Source organism: Carettochelys insculpta, chromosome 2 (assembly GCF_033958435.1).
Source record: "Carettochelys insculpta isolate YL-2023 chromosome 2, ASM3395843v1, whole genome shotgun sequence".
Lineage (NCBI taxonomy): Eukaryota > Metazoa > Chordata > Testudines > Carettochelyidae > Carettochelys > Carettochelys insculpta.
The window spans coordinates 74,263,471-74,283,344 of NC_134138.1; the positions used below are offsets into that span (position 1 = coordinate 74,263,471).

General features: G+C 42.4%; 2 protein-coding genes across 3 annotated transcripts in view; one reads left to right on the forward strand and one right to left on the reverse strand.

Annotated features, from left to right (window-relative positions):
- Window positions 1–5,743, forward strand: part of LOC142008558 (kinesin-like protein KIF20A) — a 48,355-nt gene extending 42,612 nt beyond the window's left edge. Inside the window, exons 17-18 of the mRNA XM_074985786.1 lie at window positions 1,881–2,000; window positions 5,468–5,743. Of these exons, the coding sequence (XP_074841887.1) occupies window positions 1,881–2,000; window positions 5,468–5,743 (396 nt within the window). The remainder of the gene's footprint in view (window positions 1–1,880; window positions 2,001–5,467) is intronic.
- A 4,173-nt stretch (window positions 5,744–9,916) lies between these two features.
- The window catches only part of LYN (LYN proto-oncogene, Src family tyrosine kinase), an 80,615-nt gene continuing 70,657 nt past the window's right edge, over window positions 9,917–19,874 (reverse strand). For both annotated transcript variants that reach the window (XM_074987168.1, XM_074987167.1), the window contains exon 13: window positions 9,917–11,599. In XM_074987168.1, coding sequence (XP_074843269.1) covers window positions 11,397–11,599 — 203 coding nt within the window. In that variant the 3' untranslated portion in view covers window positions 9,917–11,396. The remainder of the gene's footprint in view (window positions 11,600–19,874) is intronic.

Consider the following 19,874-nt stretch of genomic DNA (forward strand, 5'->3'; position numbering starts at 1 on the left):
AGCAGCTGTGCTCTGAGTTTTGCCCCTTGCAGGACACTGCTGCTGTAGCCTGGCTTTAGGGAGCAGCAGGCAGTTGCTGTCTGCTGAAGTGGGGAAAAGGCATGTGGCATTTCTCCCCATCCCCAGGCAGTTCTGGTGCTTTGAGTGTGTCATGCCTGGGGTTGTGGGGAAAGGGCAGGGTGGGGACCCTAGCTCCAGGCCCTCCCAATCCCATCATTCACACCTCTCCAATATTCCAAGCTATCTAGCTCTACCCCAGAGCCAGTCCTCACCCCACCACACACCTTTAAAAGGCAAATGGGGGTTGGGGGTGGCAGGACTTGGACCCACTCTGAGCACCACCAGAATAACCTGACACCTCTAGTTAACTAATTCACACCTTGGAGTAGCTTATTGGAGCATGCCACTCGATTGTACGTTAGGGGTTGTTTTGTGTGGTGCAGTCGAAAGGAGCACCATCTCTTTGGCCATCTCCAATAAATCTACTCCTATAGTAAAGAAACTTTCATTTACTGCTGAACATCAGAACTTTTTACTTTTGAGAAACTTCCTATATTTTACTTTCTCTGATTTTTGAATATATAATATTTAAAGTTTGTGAACTAGTCACTTATCTTACCACAGTCTCCAGAATCTCAGCAACAATTTCTGGCCATGAAGCCAATTTCAACTCTCTTGACCTTAAAGCTAAACTTACCTTGTTGTGTAAAAGCTTAATTTGTTTCAAAGTTCAAGTGGTTGAAAGAGCACAAGCTCAGACTTCAGGAGGTGAGGGGAGGTCTACACAGTAGCCCTATTTTGATGTAAACTATTCTGGAATAGCTTATTTCAAAATAGGGTTGCTACACACAAATGTGTATTGAAATAACACTTAACTATTTCAAAATATGTAGTCTGCACACAGCACTTATTTTGAAACAGTGCCCATTTTTAAGTAACTTTCAGAATAGGTGGTGGTAAGACAGGGAATAGCACTTATTTTGAAAGAGCTCTTTCAAAATAAGCACTATCCCACAACTTAACAGCACCCATTTCAAAATAAGCATTATTCCTCCTGCAGTGGTGGTAGATTCTGAAAAAACACACCTATTTTGAATTTATTTTGGAATAGCACGTGTGTGGTGGAGACAACAAAGTTATTGCAAAATAACAGCTGTTATCTTGAAGTGACTTGGCTGTGTGGCCTTAGGCTAAAAATTCCTTTTTCTTCTGGAAATGCCACTCTTCAGTCTTGCTTCACTTCTCTCCTAGATTCCTGCTTGGTGGCTCAGCTCTTACCTTACATAGTATTTTTCCTTTCCCACGTTTGCCTGCTAAACGTAGTGGACTCAAGGACTTAAGTATTTAATTGCAATGCTTTTTGGAGAATTACCTTGATAGCAATTTGTTTTTGTAGCTGAGATACTAATTCTCAAAACCTATTTTGATTAGCAGGTTTTGGTCACTGTGCTGCTTCTCAGAACTAGTCCAACAAACAAAATCAACATAACATTGTTAAATGGGAGGGGGGCAGGAGCAGAAAGTAGGTTTCAACTGCTGAGCCAGTAGTCCTTCCTTCCATTCTTTCTTCTGGAGTAAATGGTCACAACTTTCCTGTCTTCTTAGTGGAGTGGATACTGCTCATTTCTGTGGTGAATCTGGTCCAATAATTCTAATATGTGCTGGTTGTATTTTATGGTGGGTAAGATATACTGGGCTCAGTTCCATTATTTCCATTCTACAATGGGACCATTCTTTTTTCATTCTTGGGTCCTAATGGCCTGCTGCTCTGAAAATACTAATAACACTCTAAAATGTAACTCCTTTTCTCCATGAAGTTGTGTGTGTATATAGCCTTAACTTTCAAGGATTTCTTAATCTTCTATATTTGTTTTTGGTAGCTTATAAAATCTCTGAAGTTCAAAATACAGAAATTAAATGAAACTTTACAAGAAGCAAATGAAGTCTGCAGAAAAACAGTCGAGGAAAACAATAGACTGAGACACATGGTGACACTCCAGGTTTGTCAAACAAGTAATGCAACTACTTTGTATTGACTGGTCATGGTTTTATGATGCTATATGTCAATAGGAAACAGCAATTTCAATTTTGGCTTGTTAGTCCTTAATGTTAGCATAAAGCTTGTCCTGGGCTGGCTGCTTGCTGAATATCTTGCATAGTCAATCCCTATCCTAAAAAGCCAGACAGGATGCTTCTTGAAATATGGGTTCAAATGTCATGCCTTTTGAGGTTTAAAATCTTTAAAATGATGCGCAAAAGAAGGCTTATTTTGTTTGACTTGTGTAGCAGGGATTGGATATGGAAAACTAGAGAACTCTGTGCTGTAAATCTTACTGCGTTTGAAATGATTTTTCTAAAACATTGGTTAGAAACTAGCAACTTCCAAATATCAAAAGATGCAGTATTCAGAGTTCTGCCTGAATACCCAGATGTGACCCCTTATGGCCTGCAAGATCTAAGCAAAACACCTGTATACTGAAGTTGATTACTGTGAAACTAAGAATAGCCTTCTACAATTTTGACTTTCTTGTAGAAAAGACTAAATTACCTTTTTAATTAGAGCTTCTGAATCAATATTTTAGCTGCAGAGACTCTCCCACTGCAAACCATGAGTAGATTTACTAATTTAGTTGGTATCTGAAAAAGTTAGCTTTGAACTTAGACTCTGGGTTTGGAAGGGACAGATTAAAAACAATGCAAGATACTTCTAGGATTACTGAGGTTTTTTGCTTTTAATCTGTTTGGGCATGAAGTTATGTGATGTGCATGCACTAGCCTTGAGCTTTTATACCACATTCATCTCACTGATGTAGCTCAGTCACTTCAGATTTTACTCAAGAGCAACGTCTAGATTAGATATTCGCCAACAAGTTTTTGTCAGCAGATATCTTCCGACAAAACTTCTGTCAACAGATTTGGCGATTTTTGGCTGCAGTAGATTGCTCTTGCAAGCCACTCTGAGAGAATGCGACTGGACTGCCTGGTCACTCTCTAACAAAACGGCCAACAGGAAGCACAGCAGACAGAGGGCCCCCCCCGCCCCGACCCCGAATGTCAAGACCGGCTTTGTCGACAGAGGCATTATAACTCATAGGAAGTGGGATAAGACTGGACAAAAGTACTGCATTTTGTTGACTTACTGTCTACAGAATGCTTTGGGAATCCGCACGCCAGTTTTGTCGTCAAAACCCTCTAGTGTGGACAGCCTGGAATTGGATACCTCGGTTCATATCTAAAAGGCTTTCATTGCAACCATAAGAACCAAAACATTTTTTTTTCTTAAAACCTTACATTCTTCAGAATGTGAATCTGCTATAGGGCTGCATCATCATCAAATGGACAGAAGGAATGACCATTTCACAGCTTTAATTACTGAGCCCAATCTTGTCAGACACTAGGAGCATTTATCTTAAAAGTTAGTTTAGTACATACAAAACAAGCTGAGGTCTGCTTTCTGTGGGATGCCATAGAGTGCTTAAATGACACATTGCAAACTGCCCCACAGACACTTCAGAATTAGTCAGTGATGATGCTGTTGTGATTCTCTGTGGTTAAATATCTGCTACACTGGACTTGGATTTGGCCCAGCAATCCACTTCTTGGCTATTGAATAGCTAATTTAGGTACTAATGACCTGGGTTAAGCTTGAGGACAGATTTATGCCACAAGAAAAACATTTTGAAAACTACTTTCCTTACTATTTGAACACATGCATTAAAAACGGGCATTTCCCGTTGGTCTCTTTCTTATTTCAGCCTAATGTCAAAACAGAATTATGCTGTAATTAGTTGCTGTGGAGAGAATTCTGACTCTGTAGGTTTTGGAATTGAAACAGGAGCAGGTGAATACCTAATTAAAGATAATGTGATACTTAATTCCCCAATAGTCAAATATAGAGCTAAATTGGAACCAAGTTGACTAGCATACCACAAAGCGGCATTCAAGTAGTTTCTCAAGTGGTTATTGAATGTGGCAAAACACAATGTACTTTAATGTCTCAGTAACTTCAAAACTTTAAGTGAAACTTTGTCCAGTTACCTTTTGCCAGTTTTTCTTTAAGTATAGTTGCCTGTGAAGTGGAGGCTGGGAGAAATATTTCAGCCAAAACTTTGGAAAAGAATTTGGCAACACCAAAACACTTAATGAATTCATGTTAGTGTTGCCAAATGATTCATGGAGGAAACAACTTGAAAGATCTTTCATTTTGACACTTGAGTATGGGGGGAGGAGGCGGAAGAGGGGGAAAAAAAATCAATGTTTTCCTCCAGAACTGTCTCAAGACTTCATATTTTTAAAGATACCCTTAAACATTCAATGAAAATATTTTGTCTTATAGGCAAATTGGTTCTTTGCTGTAATTTCAGCCAAATTATCAGATACGTAGATGAACATGATTGGTGAAGCAATTTTGAGAGTCACAAAGCTGTTAGGCTGGGTCTACACTGCAAAGTTTTGTCAATAGAAGGGGCCTTTTGTCCTCAAAGTCTCAACAGAACTCCACATTTTCCTCGACAGTATTATCCCTCAAATTTGAGGCATAATCTGGACAGAATACTGTCTACAGAAGTGCAGTGTAGATGCTTCAGTTGCTGGGCAGCCCTCTTTGCAGAGCTGCCATTCTGTCTTCTGGCACTAGAGGGCAGTGCAGCCTGGCAGTTCTCTGTCAACCACAGCAAGTTGTGTGTAGATGCAATCCATGGACAGAATACTGTCAATTTCCCTGTCAACAGTAATGTGTGTAGACATAGCCTTAGAATTTTGAGGGTGTTAACAGATGTGGATAATGGTGTCCTGAAACTTCTTTCTGAAAGCCTGTGACAAAGGTCCCTTAGTAAATGCTTTTCAGCACTGTAAGTAGTCCTGGAATAACAGAGATCATTCTTTCATGGACCAGTAATTGGTTCAAAGACCAGAAACAAATGGTAGGAATAAATGGTTTGGTCTCTGAATTGAGAGAGAGCAATAGCATTGTTCCCCAGGGATCAGTAATAGAACCATTGCTGTTCAACATACTGACAAATGAACTTGAAAAGAGGTGTTGAGAAGTGGCAAAAGATGTAGACTCATTAGTAATTTTGTAAATCTTAAAACTACTACAAAGGGAATATCTTTAAACTGGGTGAGTGGGCAACAAAATGGCAGATGAAATTCAATGATGTGCATATTATTTTGAAAACCAAAGCACTTTGTATTGGACAAAGACAACCAGGGATGAATCACTCCAACTGTTCTGTTCATGCTTTCCAAAGGTCCTGGCATTTACCATTATCCGACATGATCCAGAGTTAGATGGACCACTAGTCTGAGCACTTATGGCTTTTAAGATTTGACATTTTTTGTTTGTTTGTTTTTTGGAGGCCTAGTTGCACGGTTCTACTATGTAACACAGATTATATTTTAAAATGAACAAAATAATAGTATCATCCAGTAGTATGCAGTTATCTAATGTGACTTAACTATTCCATAGGAACAAGAAATGAGAGGCCTTCAGAACTGTGCTAAACATTTCCAGGAGCTTGAAGCTACAGTGTCTCTCTTGCAAGAACAACTAGATGAGAGCAAAAAGCACTTGCATTCAGAGAATCTTAAGGAGCAAAAACCCAAGAGAGGCTTATTTGCTAATATTAAGTCTACAGTAGCAGGCACTTCTAAAACACCCATAGGTAAAACCTTGGGGAAATCTGAGAACCCTCCAACCATGTCAAGAAAGCAAGCCACTTCAGCACGTAAAATAAAAGAGTAATACTAATGCATTAACATGTCTGTATTGACAAGGCCTATCCACTGTAATTCTGAACTAATGTTAGCAATAGCTGGATTTTGGAGAGAAAAAATGCTAGTGGAGATAAACTGTTCTAGGAAAGAAATTTTCTGTCATGTCGTCATAATTTACTAAAGCAGTAAGTAAATGTGAACCTAAATTGGGATTCTTGAAACTGTTGTGGGGGTGTGATTATCTATGGAAAGACAGCAGATATGGATTTCCACATTGCAGGAGAATGGGGCCCTATGTCAAGTTTAGTGTTGCATTCTTCCATTTTTACTTCCCATTTTTTTTTTCTTTTTAAAACTTACTTCCAACACTCACAATGGTACTTTTGCTTGACTGGTTTGGGAAATAGCTTATTCAATTTTACTCTTTCGTTAACTGGTAGCTATTTTTTATAAAGGACCTAGCTTCCTCAGTTAATCTTCTGATACTTGGTATTTAGTTTGCCATGGAATTAAAACATGAGATTTCGTACAAAGATTTTATTTAATGATGATCAGATGCTGGAATAGCAGTGAGCACTGTTTTTTAAATTCTATAATCACAGTTGTCTTGGTTTGGAAGGGAATGTCTGTCTTTTGAAATCCTTCACTGTATATGCAGCAGACTTCTTAAAATTTACTTAAAATAAAGCTTGGGTTTTAATCAAATCAACTAACATTTTGTTAAGTTTATTATGATCTATAAATTTGACAGTTTGACCTTTTAAGCCCCACTGTGTCTTGTCTTTGTTTCTACTGAAATTATTTACTTGAAATGAAATCCAAATTGTAGGAATAAGAGGGCCGGTACCCTAATCACAAGACAAAAAGCAGTCAAGTAGCACTTTAAAGACTAGCAAAATAGTTTATTAGGTGAGCTTTCGTGGGACAGATCCACTTCTTCAGACCGTAGCCAGACAAGAACAGACTCAATCTGGCTATGGTCTGAAGTGGGTCTGTCCCACGAAAGCTCACCTAATAAACTATTTTGCTAGTCTTTAAAGTGCTACTTGACTGCTTTTTGTTTTGATAGTGTATAGACTAGCATGGCTTCCTGTCTTACTAATCACAAGATGTTTGTCTAGAAATTTAATGGGGCTATATGGTGATCTTAACCAGAAATAGTTATGTTAGCCAGCTAAAGAGCATAGCTGCTTTAGAAATGAGTGCCAGTGACAAGGCTCTAAGAGTTGAGCATTTGCTGTCTTGTAGTTTAATGGTGGTGGCTTTTGTTGTGCTGTACATAATGCTCACAATACAGTTATGTTTAGGAATCCTTGAGTCATGTAGGTGGTTTTTCAGCAAGTTCTCAGCTTTTAGACAGAAAACACTGAAAACTAGAAGTGATCAATGTGGAATTTTGGTGTCAGTGGGATTGGCAGTAGATTTAGAGTTGATTCAAATTTCAGCCATACCCTCTGTATTTCATAGCTGCTAAGATGTGCAGCAGGTGAATTAAGTAGGAATTAAGCAATACAGTAAAACTGTCATGAAAAAGGGGTTTCAAGGAAGGGAAGCTGAATAATTGGAAAGAAGTGTGTGGTGTGCGTTTTTGTGGTTTGAGAAACTTAAGCTTCCAAAACCTAGCAGACTAACTTTTTCAAAGTAGGCAGGTTTAGGTGTTGCAGATGGTGTTGAAGTGTACAGAACATACTTGCGACAGAGGCGGCATCTACATTACAGGAACTGCAGTGGCATAATCCTGCACTACAGAGGCAAGTTGTTTTACAAGTCACAGTTGCTTTAAATTGCTGTGAGATCTCAGCAGTCTCATGGTCATTGTGAAGCACTCTTTTATAGCTAGCGGCATCCATGCTAGGGTTAGGCTGACATAGCTTTGGTCATACTTTAGGATTTTTTTTTCCCCACTTCAGAATACTGTAACTATGACCTATACACTTTTAAAGTGGAGACCAGGCCTGAGTTGGGGTGGTAGCTGACCACTGGGAAACACTAGATGGCGCAGCATAACTGTTGCAACACTGAAGACGGACATGCTCCAAAAATTAAAAGCTCTGGTCTTGAAATTTCCCCTCCTTCCTCAGAACTAAATACTCTTAGACTGTGTCTAGACTAGCACTGAACTTTGAAGGGGGCATGGTAATTAGGGTGTTGGGAGATTACTAATGAAGTGCTGCGGTGCATATGTAGCACTTCATTAAGCTAAATCTCCTTTGTGGCAACTTCAAAGTGTGAAACTTCGAAATGTTCATTTACTCCAGATTTTGAGGAGTAAAGAACTTCGAAGGAGCGCGGGCACTTCATAGGACCTGTGGCTGACCCGAGGCGACATGCACGCGGGCACTTTGAAGTACCGGCAGCTACATGGAAGCCAGCTCTCCCAAGTTGCGGCAGGGGAGATTTCGACTACAAAGTGCTGCATATGCACTGCAGCACTTCACTAGTAACTTCCCACCACCCTAACTACCAGGCCCTCTTCAAAGTTCAGGGCTTGTCTAGACGCAGCCCTAATAGTGAAGTGATTGATTGTCTCACCAAAGCATACTTGGGGATTTGTATGATCCAGGAAGCACCAGTTACTCTCCAGAAAACTAATATCCATTGTGGGTTACTTATCCTATCAGATCAATAATACAACCTTTACACCGATGGCAAATTCCAAAGAACCAGCCTTCTCCCCCCGCCCCCACCCCCCAGCTTGGCTAGATTTGAATGTTATCTGGATTAAACTACCTTATGTCCATCATGGGCACTCAGGACAAGATCAGAAATTAAGGTAATACATGGAGCCTAATTTTTAAATAGCTTATTACAGTAATTTGGTAACATGAATAGGAATCTTGATAAATTCCAGAAATAGATTTCACAGGTTAGTCTGCATCATTTTTTTCCCCCAAACATTATGTAAAACACAGCTTATGTTTAAATCAAATGTTTTCATCTTCCACCTGTTTGAACAAGGGGAGCACGGTACATACACTTCAGTAGATCTGTATTTTTTCAGTGCTCCATTTGTTCTGCAGCCACAATGTATTTGAACCAGTAGATGACTTCTAGACTTTTTTCAGTAGCTAGGACAACTTTAGCATTTGCTAAACTTAAGTCACCGTTTCCAAGTCTTCTGGCTTTCCTAAATGTTTCAGTACACAGGGGTGTCAAGCGGCACTGCTGAAGATTGAGCTTCTGAAAGCTTTTTAAATACTTCAGGACTTACTAGTGTGGCTGGTAGTTTAGGATTGTAGGACCACTTTGCTAAATATTTTAGAGGAAATATCCAGCTATGCAATGGCTGTCTTGACCTCTGAACTGCTCCACTGAGAGGAATCTTGCCTCTTAAACCTGTTCATTTTTGTTTGAATGTAACGTTTGCTATTTTGGTTGTATAACATCTACACACTGACAGGGCCTGATCCTGCATTCCGTGTACAGTCATCTTTCATATCTGGCACCCCTGAGACTGGGATATTTGAATATCTAGCAATGTGCTGGATGGGGGAGAGGTGCCTTCCCCACCCCCATCCTTGATGTGGCTCTGTGCCTGCCTGTGGGAGCTCTTGTCCTGCTGCAGCATGGTGGGCTTGCTCGGCTCCTTCTCAGTCTCATGTGAGCTGGCCGCTCCTCTCACTCACAGATGAACCAGTGCGGAAGCTCCTTCTACTGCCAACTGCACCGCCAGGCTGCCCTGCTCCTACCTGGGCACTTCCTCCCAGGCAGCCTGCAGTGGGGGACTCGCTATGCTGTGCCTGCCTCAAATGGGGCTTCGCTGCCCCTGACATCAGCACAAGGCTCTCCAGCTGCCTCTGGCTTCAGCACAGCTGCATGCCCAGGGGTGTTGCTGGGGCCTCTGACCCCACACCAGCTGGAACAGTCCATCTTGCCCTGATAACATAGCACCTCCCCTCAGTGGGGCTGCCCTGTCCCAGGCCACCTGCTCAGGGGTGCCTTGTCGCTGTGAGCTGCCAGGCATAGGCTGTTCCCTGGGTGACCAGTGGGCAGGAGAGCAGTGGGATGGGGAGAGTGCTGCAAGCAGCACAATTGACTGGAGGAGGCGGCCTAGGGGCCAGGATGGTGCCCGGTGCCAGTTGTTGTTGTTTTGAGAACTCCGTTAGACTGAATACTGGTTAAGAGTTTACTGTAAACAGACAACCGACAGTCTGGCCTGTATCTGTTTGTTTGTCCCAGAAATTACAACGGCGATGGTGGAGACGTTTTTAATGTCAGAGTTTTATTAAAATAAAAATCACAATACAGTAAAAATATTTAGTCTGTCGTGGCGAATCAGCACGTTGACTGAGTTGCTTCATTCAAAAACCTGCTATGTCTTACTAAATAAAGAAAAGCAATGAATGTTTATACTGCTTATTGTTTGGACTGCTGGTACAGTAAAGCCTCCTGTAAAGCTTCCATAAGTACCCTTTTAACCATAAATTTGTTTGGGATTGTGCAAAAAGTTTGTAAGACCAGACCAGTCCAACTCTTTATATAAAGGAGGACTCAAAGTTACATTGTAATTCCACTGTTGGTTTTCTGATAACTTACTCATAACTCGATGATTCAATTCATGACTTGAGAGAATGAAATATATTTTTGTTTAATATACCTTGAGCCTAATAGAATAGGCATTAAACATTAAAAATGCCAGCTATGTAACAAGTAAATCAGCCATGGGTTTTTAACTGTTGGCTATGAATTAGTAGTAATTTACATGTTGAAAAGCAGAACTATTGTGCTGACACCGGTATGCTTAAGGTATGCTGCATATTAGCCACAATAAATGTTTAATCTTTATTAAATGACTTTCAGTTCAATAAATGGATTCAGTATTGTTTTATGCTGTTTCAATCTAAAGGTCTTAGTAAGATACCCATGAAAAAGCTTTCTACAAGTAATAGATGTCTTCAAATCAGTGTCTCAAACTATTGAGGACTAGATCCTGCTCCCTCTAAAATATAGATGACTTGCTGCTGACTTTAAACCTGGGGGCAAAAGGTGATTTAGAGCAGGTGTTGCCATGCTTAAATTCATTGTCTTCCATACATACACTAAGACAGTGTGCCATCTTTTGTGATACATCTAGTACAATACACTGCTTTTATAAATGCAATTTCACAATATTCTAACCTTGCTTGAACTGTACACAAATGTGAAAGAATCAAGAGTGAAATTACCTTTTACCCCTTACAGGGGATGATCACAGCTTAAAACACTTGAGTCTTGCAAAAAATGGTGTGTTCCAGATACTGATGTAAAATAATCAGAAGCTATAAAAATACAAAACATGATTTTCATGCTGTTTCAAGGCATTTTAGCTCCCAAATGAGCTTTGACTTTTTCTACTTATAAATTGTTCATCTTTCTCTTTTGCCATCATACTTTTTTCCTGGTAAAGTCTGCTGTCAGAGAGCATTTTCAGCTTTGCATGCTTCATTAGTTTGTATTGGTGGTACTGTACTTTTTCAAAGCTTGTTATATTTGGATGTTTGTTTAGGTAAATGAAGATATCTAAAGAGAACTCCTAAGCAGAGTAACTTTAAATTAAATTAACCAAAGAAAAACAGGGTTTCATTCTAGGCAGAATGATTCTTCCTGGGCAATTTCAGCCTCCTGTTTCAGAAGCCACTAACTGGTTTGCCCAGTTTGTCCGAACAATAGTCTATGCTAACTGGAAAATGTTTGGTTTTGTTCTATGGCTGCTGTTGATACTGCCCTTCTGTTGCTGTGTAGAAATCATCGAGCACGCTCTGTAAATAATCAAATGTTGGCCTTTCTTCTGCTTTATCTTTCCAGCATGCTTTCATGATATCATAAAGCTCAGCTGGGCAGGTTTCCATGCGTGGTATCCGATACCCACGCTGAAGAGCAACCATCACATCAGAATTACTCATACCTGTAACAACAGAAAAAGCTTTTTAGAAGCAGGTGTGCATCAATGTGGAGCATCTTCTGCTGTTACTCTGCATCCTAAAACCTCACTCAATATATTTACCTAATGGGGTTAGACAAGGTTTATTACCTTATTTTAAATTAAAGAACTTGGGGGCTGCAGGGGGAGACTTCCTGGCAACTTGCTTCTACTAACATATTTTAATGTAGGGTTTATTTCAAGAAGCTGAAGGTTGCAAAACCAGGAAACAGAAAGTTTTTTCCTTGAGGGCCCTCCCTTTATTCATAACTCATAGGCACCAGACTAACCGCTTTGAAAAGCTGTGTCAAGAGTTCTCTTGCACAGGGTGATACTGCCATATATTGTACAGCAACATCCAGAATCCAGCATTATTTTAGTTATTATAGATGTGGTCAAGGTTCCCATGAACTGTTTACAGCCTCTAATCCCATCTCACTGGGTTTTGTGCTGCTGTTTAGCTATAAATTACCCCAAATGTCTTCTAAGAGAACTTACTGAGCAGTGAAAGTGTTTGTGTAAGGAATGTGCCAGTAGGAACTCAGTGCTGCTGAGGGCTGGGAGGAATGAGTCTCCCAGAGATCACTTGTGGTGAGAGTGCAAAGGTGTGCATATGTGATACCTTGCAAACAAAGCCTGAGGGGTAGGAAGGAAACAATGGGCTTTTGTCTATTGTAAACACATGGTTGTAAAATCACAATTTATGCTAACACCCAGTATAAGAATTGTGAAATCTCACCAATGCTTGAAGTTGTGGGGGACAGGGCAGTCGTCATAACTGCATAAGAGATGGATTGCATGGACTCCCTGGGTCTAAAACACTGTAAAGCAGAAGGGGAAGTATTTGGCTTGGAACAGCTAGCTGAGTGCCTTGGCCCTGCCTAAGCCTTGGCCATATAGCTATAAGCCTGGTTGGGTTAGCCTTCCCCACTTTTTTAAAAGATAAAGCTGGACACTTGTGTTTATCTTTTAATGAGACTCTACTTTGGTAGATGCTGAGAGCTGAAATCACAGGGTAGCAGCTGAGACCAGTAAGGCTGTGTCTCCAGGGGCACAAATCTTTGAAATAGCCATGCTAATGGCCATTTGAAGATTATTAATGAGGTACTGAATTGAATATTCAACACCTCATTAGCATTAGGATGCTTCCAGCCCTGGCACTTTGAAAGCACCGCTTTTGAACGCCCACAGCTCAGCATAGCTACACGGGGGTCCTTTTCGAAATCCCCTCATTCTGTTCAGCTGACTGGAATAAGAGGATTTCAAAATGTGCAAGGTCCTTTTGAAAAGGAGCCCTGTCCAGCAGCACTTATGAAGCACCAGGGCTGGAAGTATCCTAATGCTAATGAGGTGCTGAATATTCAGTTCAGCACCTCATTAGTAATCTTTGAAATGGCTACTTTGAAGATTTGTGCTGTGTAGACACAGCCTAAGAACTGAAATCAGAGGGTTTTGCCTCAGGCCAAACCCACAGTGGATGGTAGGGAGCAAGCTACCAGCTATCCGCTGGTCATGCCATCCAACTGCCCAGCGGGCTGATGCTCCTAACAGCTGACTAGCATAAAGGTGATGCTGCCTCTGGTTCAGCGAGGGTGCTGTCCAGTCCATGCCGGCCCTGACACCAATTTGTAAGTGGGGCCTTTGAAGTGGGGAGGGGTGGTACAAAGAAAGTTTGGGTCTGTGGATTGGTTGTCTAAAGTATTGGACTGATGAACCTCAGAGGCTGGACATGGCTCAATCCACTTGAACTGGACCAGTTACTTGAGGATTGGTTATGAACTCCTGGTTGTGGTATTTCCCAAGCTTCTATCATATGATTTCTCCCCACCCCACCTTTTCCATTAAAAGTTTCTTTTCTACACTGACTCTGTGCTTGCGGGTGGGGAAGCATTGCCTCCCTGAGGTGCCTGGGCTGTGTGAATTTCCCAGGCGACTGGGTAGGGGTTTGAGCTAGTTCTGTGTGAAATGGATGAAAAGGAACCCAGCCCTGGTTGCTGCCCATTGCTTCTAGCAGAAGGGTTACGGTTGTAATGTGCTAGACAATGGTGACCTTGAGTAGTTCTTCAAATTCTCTCATCCAGCCTCAGTTCCAGGGTTTCCAGAGGAGGGAGGGGGACCTGGTAATGGAATTTTTTTTTAAGTCGGGACCCCCAGAAAACGAGGTGGGGCCCACACGTGAGAAATGTGAAAAAAACAAAACACCTTCACAAATGTGGTCTCTGACTTAAAAACAGCCACTGACTCCTGAGCCTGACGGGGAGGGGCACGGGCTTAGTAGATTTTTATGGGCAATGCCTGGTGAGGGGCAGGGACAGCTGTTCTGATAGGTTGCAAAGTTGGCCAATCGGTGGCAGAGGAAAGACCTTTAGAGTAAGCAGCACTTCTCAGAACTGCCATTCCCCTAGCGGGGGGAAGAGTAGCAGAGCTCAGAGTTGCTTCTTCCTTCGCACTGAGCAGGGTCTGCAGGCTGGACACAGCCCCCATGTGCCACACTCCAACCTGTGAGGCTGGAGCTCCACATCCCCTGTGCCCCTGCAGCAGGCTTGAGGCTGGGGAGGGAAGCCCCTGAGCCTCGGTGGCTGGAACCAGGCACGGCCTGGGCCCGACCCAGCTGGCAGGTCACAGGGTCCCCAGCTGCCTCATGCTGTACAAAGGAGTACAAACTGCAACCTCGCCCCAGCCCTTTTCTTTATGGTCTCAGTTTCACCACGAAGTGTGAACTGAGCCCACCCATGTCCTTAGATTTGAGGAAAATCCAGTCCCAGGTTCAGGCTCAATCAATACTTTGAGTAGTGCAGGGCAGTACAGTGCAAGCAACCCCTTGCCGGCTCCAGAAGACCGTAGCTATTTACCTGCATTGTTTCTAATGTGAAAGCCCTGGGGGCTTCAGGAGGTGCTCATCTTACTCATATGTGCTGATGGAGATGGGCTGCCATGTTTGATCACTCAGTAACCTTATGTACCATTTACCACAACTTCTCTCTTTGCACCCTAAGGGGGATATGCTCATGGTCCTCCAACAGTACCCTGGCTGCTGTGCAGTGCTTCTATTATACAAGAGCCAAAATACACTTCACAAGTCTGGTTTCAACACCATCTTCCACCATGGGTTCAGGCTGAATCTCTTTACCCCTGCAACACAATCCTGTCTTCCACAAGGCAGGGGGAGGAAAAGAAGGGGAGTTGTGTACCCTGTCCCACCATTGCACCATCTCTGCCCATACTCAGCTCCCCTTTTATTGTCCTCTCTATCGCTGTATGGTGGGTGCAGTACAGCAGGTTTTTGTGCAGGGTTCCCCACCTCACTGTTGTACACATGTGAAATGTGGACAACATATGTCATTTGAATGCACTTTAAACCCTCTCTATAACTGACTAATGAGGGGGAAGGTTATCGGCTATTCCTGAAAGTCTGTTCTATGTGAAGGTTTACTGCCCACCCACCCTCGCCAGGCTCCTCCAGCCCCAGCTTCCCCACCCCATAAAAAAGAAAAAGCTGGCCGCTCCCCAGAACCACCACCAATGGAGGAGCTGCTGCACACAAGTAGGAGGGGGACATGAAGATGGCCTGCTCATTAGCTAGTTACCAACCAACACCACCTCCCAGCTACTGCCTAGGAGGGGCAGAGATGTAATACATATGATTACAGCAAAAACATCACTGACTCCCAGACATAATGTCTCCAAAAATACAATCTGTAAGTGTCAGATTGGTGAATGCATGATTTCCCAGAACTGGAGTCTACAACATTTCCCTACTTTCAGATCCCCTTTCTGGCTCAAAGGGCAGGGGGGAGCCTTCCTCCCAAGCATGTATTTTTTGCCCTCAAGGGCTGCCCAACCCAGCAGTAATACATCCTCCAAGAAGCTGCCCTTGGGGCGGGGGGTGTGTGTGTGTGTGTGAGGAAAGTGACTTGATATGCTAACATCACTCTACAACTGAGGGGAGTCGGCTCCAGTCTAGAGAATGTCACACAAACACAACATGGCTCCCCCCACCCTATAGCCTCTTTAGCCATCCTGCTATAGCTCTTCTTGCTACTTACTCTACTGCCAAGAACAGGAGGGGAGGGATAATTCAGTGTTTTGAGCATTGGCCTGCTTAACCCCGGGTTCTGAGCTCAATCCTTGAGGAGGGGGGGCTATTTAGCAACCTGGAGCAAATAGCTTTAAAACAAAAAAGGGATGGTGCTTGGTCCCATCACAAAGGCAGGGGGCTGGACACAATGACCTCCTCCTGTCCCTTCTAGTGCTACGGGGGGGGGGGAGGTGTGTGTGTGTGAGAGAGAGAGAGAGAGAGAGAGAGAGAGAGCAATTATCCCTTTACCATTGAGCCATTCTAGGCTTTTAAGCTTGCCCAAATTATCTTCTGAACTGTACACAACCTGCAGTATGCTCATGAGCTGACAATGGGGAACTGTGTCTTGGCTAAAGCCACACACTACAGCTGAGTCTACACTAGAGTTTTGTTGACAGAAGGGGCTGGTTGTCGCCATAACGCAGGGAGCGTCTACACACAAAGCGTTCTGTCGCCAGAGTTTCAACAGAACTCTGCTTTTGCCATCAGAGGGGTAGCCTTCCAAAAATTAAGGCATAACACACTATCAACAGAAGTGCAGTGTAGACACTTCTGTCAAAGTGGGGCGGGAGGGGTCCGTTTGCAGGGCAGCCCCGATTGCAGAGCTGCCATTCTGCTTTTTGTCACCAGAGGGCAGTGCAGTCCAGCAGTTCTCCATCAACAGCTCATTGGGTGTACCAGCAATCTGTCGCCAGAGGTTGTCAGGATTCCCTGTCGAGAGTAACTTCTGATAACAGTAACAAAGAGGAAGCAGTGCTAGTCTATACACTATCAAAACAAAAAGCAGTCAGGTAGCACTTTAAAGACTAGCAAAATGGTTTATTAGGTGAGCTTTCGTGGGACAGACCCACTTCTTCAGACTCTCTGATGTGCTCACCTTGATTATCTTTTTCTGATTTGTCCTCCTTGCTTACTGTTTTTGGTTCTCTGTGCCTTAAATATTGAGTCTGTTCTGGTCTGGCTATGGTCTGAAGAAGTGGGTCTGTCCCACGAAAGCTCACCTAATAAACCATTTTGCTAGTCTTTAAAGTGCTACCTGACTGCTTTTTTGTTCTGATAACAGATGTTTCTAGTGTAGACACAGCCAACTAGACCTAAAGGCTTCTCACTCCCCCGTTAATGATTCAGCTACAAAAACCCCTCCTTCTAGCTGTGCCCCTCAGTAATGAAGGCGGGTCTCTAAACAGCCTTCTGAAAGGACCCACTGAAAGGCTTTTGTGACTTGCTCAACAGCAGGGTAGAACCTTGAACAGGTCCTGAGTCTCACTTCCTAGTCCATTCCTTTAATCGCAGATCCGGCTCATTCATTACACATCATCTGTAAGCTAACAGTCGATCATATATGCCTGGTTGATTTGGCAAACGTACATCAAAAGACCATGTAGTACTGAGGCTGAGGCTTGGCTCTGCCAGATTAAGGAACTGAGTACAAGTTCCAGATCTGTTACAAATGCCTTTGTGTAACTGCTGCAGTTATGAAGAATGCCAGTTGCCTTCATCTTATGTACACGTAAAGTCTGTGCTGGGTAGATAGCTCCAGCTGGTGGGAGCCAAAGCTGTGACTGCTGCACGTGAGGCAGGGAGTGAGTAAAACTTCCACTTCTACCCCTTGGACTCAGAACTGCAAGGGAAATACTCTACGCGCGTGCACACACATATGCACGCACACAAATCAGGTGAGGCCCTTCTGTCTCTACCCTGTGGCACACTATAGAACCAAGCAAACCAGCCAAATTTAATGCCCAATTTTTAGAGTGGGGTCCTAGTACCAAATACCTCCTGTTCCCATTCTACTTCTCAGTCTGTGGGCACATAACAGCAATTTTCTAGCACCTTATGGTGCAAGGAGACCTGTATGTTGGCAACCCCTTGGCCAAATGACCCAAAACCTGTGGCACAAACTCTAGTCCTACCTCTGCTGTGGTACACTACATTTCAAGGCAGTCTGCCTAGGTGTGGGGATTTTAGCGTACTTAGCAGTATCAGCTGTGAACACAAACTCTGCTGCAACCTGTAAGTACAGACATGTTGCTTGCCAACAGCTGAGAGAAAGGCAATATTATCATTAGAAGGGGAACTGAAGCAGCACATGATTAAACGCTTTGGCCAAAGTCCAACAGGCAATTTGTGATAAGGCTGAGAATTGAACCCAGGTCATCCAAGTGCCTAATGACAAGATCATTCACATGCTTCCATTTGCTGTCATAGCAGCAGATAAAGAACAATTGTCTCTGTTCTTCCTAATACAAACCATGTCTTATCTATTATACAGCCTGGAAGGAAGCAAAGCAAGGGGATGCAGGGAGAAGAGCTTTGAGGGAATGCTTCCATCTTCCCACAAACCTGCTACAATCCAAAAAGTAACCAAAGACTCTTGTGAAAATGGTGACAACAGAGGAAGGAGTCCAGGAGGTGTAAACTAGTCTGCTTGAGAATAGCCAGCTGTAGCAGGAATCGATGATAAAGCATGACTTTCACAGAACTAATAAGCACACTAACTGTATGCCCCAGTGCAGAAGCTGCTCTTCCTACCTCAGCAAGCCTACCAGAAAGGGGAACAATATTAGATGCTTTATTTTCTGTTTTGCAGAAGCTTAGAAGGCAACCATCTCTGAAGTGCAGGTGGTGAGAGGGGGAATGCAGCTTGAGTAGGAAAGCAGAAAACATCAAATGTACTCAAAAGTTACTTAGTGGGCCAGATTCAGATTCAGATTCAGTGGGCCAGTAGTTCTGAAGTAATGCCAGGAAAATCAATAGAGTTGTTCTAGGTTTATTTTAGTTTAGCAAATCACAATGTAGTCTCAAAACAAAAGTCCCTTTTTTGAGCAACAAGTTGGGAATCAGAAAACAGCGTGTCAGTAAGTCATACTATCAACTGTCAGACAGATATGAACAACGTGGGTCTGTCCAAGATGAATAAAGCTAAACACATTTGAGAGAAGATAGAGGGTTACATTGTACTGAACATCACATTTTGGCATCTGTTTCTTACAGGGCGTTAGAAATAAAGGAAACCACTAGTTTGGCTTCTAAACTACAGGAAGAGTACGGCAACAAGGCTGCTGGGAGCAACCGGACAGAACAAAGGACATATACTCAAATGAGACTATGGAGGGGAGTTTAATGCTTTACTTTGCGAGATCAAATTATGGCTGGTTCTTGGTGCATGCAGAGAACAGGGTCTGTACTGTCTCGAAAGAGGACAGAGAGAAGGTGAATCCATTTATTTTCATAAAGTGAGCTAAGATACACTGGGAAAGCTTGATGTGATGTCCTAAGGATAGTAGAAGCTGTGCAGGCAGTCTACAGCTGAATTGAGAACTTTATATTCAAAATGTCTGTATGAATGACAATTATAAAAAATGTGACTGTTCTGCCATCCACAATACATTATTGTATGAATAAGCCAATGTGCTTTCCTTTTAAAAGAAAGTCATGATTGTCTTCTCTTACAGTCCTTCAAGTTGAGTTCTTATATTTAAATATTACATTTTAAATTTTCTGTAAATAAGGTATTAAACATTATCACTAGAAACAGGCCTGAGTGAGAGAATTCCAATCCAGATCAAAACTCCCAAATTTCAGAGACGTTTACATCCAGAGCTTTGGTTTCAGCCAAGCACAGAAATAGATCTCAGCTATGAAATTGGATCAGAACTCTTAGTTTGGGCCCACGTTTAACACTTGCATTCAGTTTTCCATGTGGCAAAAAGCACTGAAATTGTCCTGGTTACCGTAGTGTAAATGTGCTTGTTTTTCATTAACGTAACATTTGCAGGAGAACAGGATGTTAGGACAAGAGTCGGCTTTTGCTCTGCATTTGCCTACCAGTAAGCAAGGTGCTTATAGAAAATAATAGTAGAGAAAGCCAATGAAACATTTATTTGCAGTGAAGAATGCTCCAATGCTCTTACAGATAACCTTATTAAACGCATAAAAATAAAGTATGTGTTGAGTGTCTGCACAAGAATAGTTCCACACTGTCGGCTGTAACTATAAATCCCACTAACTCCTTCAAGATTATCAATAAGAAAAACAGACACTGACCTTTAGAAACAAAGCTCACAAAAACCTTAGTTTTCTTGACTAAATGCTTTCTGCCTAATTGTTTATATTCCCTTCCTACTAATGTTAATCACTTGTCAAATATAACTCAAACCATTTCACACAGCTTTAAGATGT